At 35.4% G+C, this 4,985-nt stretch overlaps 1 protein-coding gene across 1 annotated transcript; it reads left to right on the top strand.

The window, feature by feature from the left end:
- The first annotated feature begins 2,772 nt into the window (after positions 1-2,772).
- LOC110634134 (G-type lectin S-receptor-like serine/threonine-protein kinase SD2-5) lies at positions 2,773-4,712 on the top strand. The gene is given in 3 exon segments (XM_021783039.2): positions 2,773-3,432; positions 3,524-4,492; positions 4,494-4,712. Coding segments are annotated over 3 exon segments (1,545 nt in total). The 5' UTR covers positions 2,773-3,048; the 3' UTR covers positions 4,686-4,712.
- Positions 4,713-4,985: the final 273 nt, after the last annotated feature.

A 4,985-nucleotide genomic window follows, 5' to 3' on the forward strand; every position in this document is an offset into this window, starting at 1 on the left:
GTGCTTTTCAATCGTCTCATAAACAAGAAAAGTACCTGAAAAACACAAGGAACAGCAGTGAAAATAAAAGAAAATAAAAATTCTAATCAGCTTAAAACAATTAAAATCCAACTTAAAAACAAACAATTCCCCGACAGCGGCGCCAAAAACTTGATGTTAGCTGTGAAATAGCTTCTGCAAGTGCATGGATCACAGCAGTATAGTTTTAAAAATAATATCGTTTCCACAGGGAATTGTGCTTAAATTATAAATAAAAGGATAAGCTAATTAGAATGATAAAATTTAAAAATATTAAAAATAAAATTTAAAATTAAAATTGGTATTTGAGGAATTTAAACTAAATTAATTAGACTAGATTACCAAAATTTAAATTGAAATTGCTAATTATGAAATTGAGAGGAATTTAAATCTAAATTCAATAAAATTTAAAGTGATTCTAGAGATAGGGTTTTCAATATTATTTGCATGTGGTTTATCCCCAATTTAGCCAAACACATGAGAATTGCAATTTTGAGGGAAATCAATTCTTAGTTCTTTGAAACCTTTTTCAAGCATTTCAAAGTTGGTATTCATCAAATCAAATCATGTTTTCACGGTATTTCAAACCTGATAAAAACCCAATTAAAGCTCTAATTGATTTTTGAAAGTCTCCTTAATCCTCTTAGTTTATCTCTAACACCAAGAAAACTAAGTTTATTGTAAGATTATATATCCCAAACATTCACTTTTCAGTCCATCTGTCAAGGATTAAAATTTAAATTAATGAAGGCCCATTCATCAAGCAAGGCAACAAGCTCACAAGTAATAAATCAAAATGCAGCAAAACTAATTTAAATGACTAAATCAGTTCAAAAACTACAATACAAAGCAATATTTACAAACCCATCTCTAGAATCTCATAGATCTATTCACAAATCATAGTTTTAAGACAAATTCAAGTATAGAAATGAAGAAATAATGAAAATTTAAGCTAAGAAATAGAAAAACCCAGTAAAATGATGAAGAATCTGCTGCTGGAGTGTTGCAAAAAACGTCCTCTGTTGCTGCAGCAAAACGATTTCACGTGCTCCTCTTCCTCTCGCTCTCTCACTTGCAAAATCTCCTTATTTTTTTCCTTATGAAAAGAAAGAGAAAAAGAAGTTTTTATATGATTCAGAGGTCTGCCCTAGAATGGGTAAAAAGACAGAAGATTCTGGAGAAAGTGATGTATTAAATCAAAGGGACGAAAGTGCCACGTTAGCCATTTTCATTAAAATGATACAAGCTGAATTGGTTGTGTTGCTTCTTATGTCGCACGTTGTGTAACCTTCTGCCCGAAAAAAACTTCATATCTGATAATGACACAACTTGTGACACAAGCTGTGTTATAGATTGTGCAACTTTTGGTTTCTTTAACTCAACTTTAAAATTTTACAATTCAACTCTAATTTCTTTCAAATGGCTGCTCTGATCAAAATACACCAAAATTCTTCAAATTTAACCTACAAAATAAATAAATTCAAAAAATTAAACTAAGAAGTGTAAAAAGGCAAAATTGACTAAATATATACTAATATCTACAGTAATAGATATGAACAAGGGTAAATTATGTGCAAAAATTATACCTAAATGATGATATAAAATGCATGCATCAAATCCCCCATACTCAAACTCTTGCTCGTCTCGAAGTAAAATTTCATTAAAAGTCATTTGGAAGGTAATAGAATCGGTCTTTGAAAACACAAAAATTATACCTAAATGATGATATAAAATGCATTCATCAGAAGGCCGCATGATTAGACTTCTTATGATCTTAAGTATTATCATATGTCCTCAATTGATTATTATAGCTAACATAATAATTTTCCGTGGGCAATTTGCCATGGAAAATTATCACACGTTGGTCACTTGTACAATTTGCCATGGCCAGGATCCCAATTTGGGATGAGTTGATATCCACATGCCTTTCTCTGATCCAAGTTCAACTCTAGTTCTCCTTCTATTGAAATATCCACGTTTAGAACTCAAGTGAATGGCTCAATGTTAGTACTAGCTATGGTGTGTGAATAATGTTATTTTCTATATTGATGATCAGGCGCAGCCCTAGACTCCGAAAAGTTGGACTTGATGGTTGCTATTCTTGCAGAGTACTTCCCTTGTTTATTTTCTTTTTCATTATGAGAAGTATTGTTTCTGCTAGGTGAAGAAGTTTCTGCTTCCCAGCGGCGATTGGAACAGGATGGTTGCTGCCTCTTCTCTTCTTGCTTTGTTGTTAGCTTAAGGGCAGCTGTATTATTATTGTTCTTGCCAGCTAGGGTTTTTGTGTTATGAACCGTAGGCCTTGTTTGTTATTAAGGCTAGTTTTCTTTGGGGTTTTTTTTTTTTATTCTACTCTGTGATTGGGCTGCTTGTGAGGCTCTTGGAAGAAGAAAAAAATTCCCTGCTTGCATGTGAAATTGGGCCATTAAAATTTTGACTTCTAGCCCATTAACTTTCCATAATTTCTGTGTCTATCTGGGAGCATTCACTTGTGGAAGACCCACGTCATACTTGCGTGGAAGCACTGTCAGTAGCTGCCATCACACAAAGTGGCAAATGTATACGTAATACACGTGGCAAGCACATACAACAAAAACTTTCAGGGGAAGGAGAAGGCCTGCGCACTGGGTAAAAGGAAGCAATCAATTGACCAAGAAAATATTGGATTGAGGTGTGTCCCACTATCGAATGGGTTTCCAGATTCCTAGTATTTATCATCATTAAGCAGGCCTCATATGGACAGCCTGTGCCCAATTGCTTTTTTAAGTGCGTTTGTTTTAATGCTTACGCTTAGGCAACACAATAGAGAACCATAATTAACATAAATTTCCCTTGCAATTATTCCATGAGTAACCCCACTATCTATGAGTTTATTATACTCAACCGAAATGAAAGCTCAGGCAGGCCTTTGTTGTTTTCGGGAATTGGGTGGTGGAACTTGCAAAAGTTCCCAACAATCCATAATTTTTTTTCCTGCAAAATCCTATAGAAATCAAATTTACGCAAGTGGTGAATGTTTTCAATTTTGTTATGGAGGTATGTCTCCTCTGTTTTCTTCTTTTGTTCTTTGCTCGTGCCCATTGCAAATCAGATATTCACCTCGGCTACAGAGTTACCCTCGCTGTTCCTGTTGAGTACAGCGGCGGATTCCTTGGGAGAGCTTTTTTGATAGAGACCAACCAAATGAAACCCAATTTTAGGGCTGCATTGAGTGTAGAACCAATTGATGGAAAATATTCGTGTTCCTTGGAAGTTTTTCTTGGTGATGTGAAGGTCTGGAATTCTGGTCATTACTCTCCATTTTTCACGTCAGAAAAGTGCGTGCTTGAGCTGACGAAGCTGGGGGATTTGCAGTTGAAGGGAGCCAGAGAGCGAGTGGGATGGCGAACTGGAACTTCTGGACAAGGTGTGGAGGTAACACTAACAGGCCTAGGACAGCCAAAAAGACCATAAACTAATTAAATATTCATGAGATTAATCTTTCTCTTTCTTCCCTTTGATGCAGAGATTACAGATACTGGGGAACGGTAATCTAGTCCTGGTGGATGCCCTAAACCTTATAAAGTGGCAAAGCTTCAACTTTCCAACTGACGTAATGCTATGGGGACAGAGACTAAATGTGGCCACTCGCTTGACTTCCTTCTCCAGCAACTCAACAACGTTCTATTCCTTCCAAATTCAACACGACAAGATTGCTCTCTACCTGAATTCGGGTAAGTGGAACTATTCTTACTGGGAATTTAAGCCTTCCAAGAACAGAAACATTACCTTTGTTGAATTAGGCTCACAAGGGTTAGAGTTTTTCAATGATAAACATCACAAAATCGCGCAGATTTTGTCGTCCAAAAGGATTCAACAGCCCCTGAGATTTTTAGCCCTGGGGAATAAAACAGGAAACTTGGGGCTCTATTTTTATTCTCCTGACAAGCAGAGGTTTGAGGCGGCGTTTCAAGCGCTAAACACCACATGTGATCTTCCTCTATCATGTAAACCTTATGGTATTTGTACATTCTCCAGCACTTGTTCATGTATCCGATTTCTAACCAAAGAAAATGGGATGGATTCTGATTGCGGTGATGGAATTTCTGGTGGGTTCTGTGGGAGAGATGAGGTAGAAATGCTGGAATTAAATGGTGTTGGTAGCGTCCTAAGGGCTGCCCCTGTGAAGGTCAATATTAGCAAGGAAGCTTGTGCAAATTTTTGCCTGGAAGACTGTAAATGTGTTGCTGCATTATATTCCTCTGGCGAGTTAGGAGAATGCTATCTTTATGGAGCAGTGATGGGCGTCAAACAAGTGGAGAGGGGAACAGGATCCACCTACATGGTAAAGGTTCCAAAAGGAACCCATGTTGGTCATGCGAACTCTGGACTGAAGAAATGGGTTTTAGCAATGGTGGTAGTGATTGATGGTTTGGTTATTTTGTTTGTTCTTGGAGGTCTTGGCTATTATTTGATTCGAAAGAGAAGAAAGAACATTCCAACCACTGATAATACCACCTAAGCCTGTTCTGGTGAACTTTGATTCCAAGTTTCTCGATAAAGAATTAAACATCACGATTTTGGATGTTTTCTATAGGCTGGTTGAAGTTTGCAAGTGTAACGAAATCGCATTCAAATTTGTTGTTTTTTTTTTAGTGATAATTCATATGGGAGAAATAAAAATTTAGCTATTGAAGTCAATTTTATGTTTTTAATTAGGTTGAATACAAATTTTAAGTCATTTTCAGGAAAGTTGTTATTATTGTTGCCCTTGTAGACCAATTTGAAAACTAGAATCTAACACTAATGTAATCTTTTAAGCCTTCTTTATTTTGTGAAAAATATTTTTTTTAAAATAATATTTTCATATATTTTTAATATTTAAAGTACTAAAAAAAACAGCTTTATTTATTTTGTAGAAAATATTTTTTTTATCTGTTTTTAATTTTTGAATGCTAAAAAATAATTAATGAAAAATATTTTTCAAA

The sequence above is a fragment of the Hevea brasiliensis genome, chromosome 5 (assembly GCF_030052815.1).
Source record: "Hevea brasiliensis isolate MT/VB/25A 57/8 chromosome 5, ASM3005281v1, whole genome shotgun sequence".
In the NCBI taxonomy this organism is placed as follows: domain Eukaryota; kingdom Viridiplantae; phylum Streptophyta; class Magnoliopsida; order Malpighiales; family Euphorbiaceae; genus Hevea; species Hevea brasiliensis.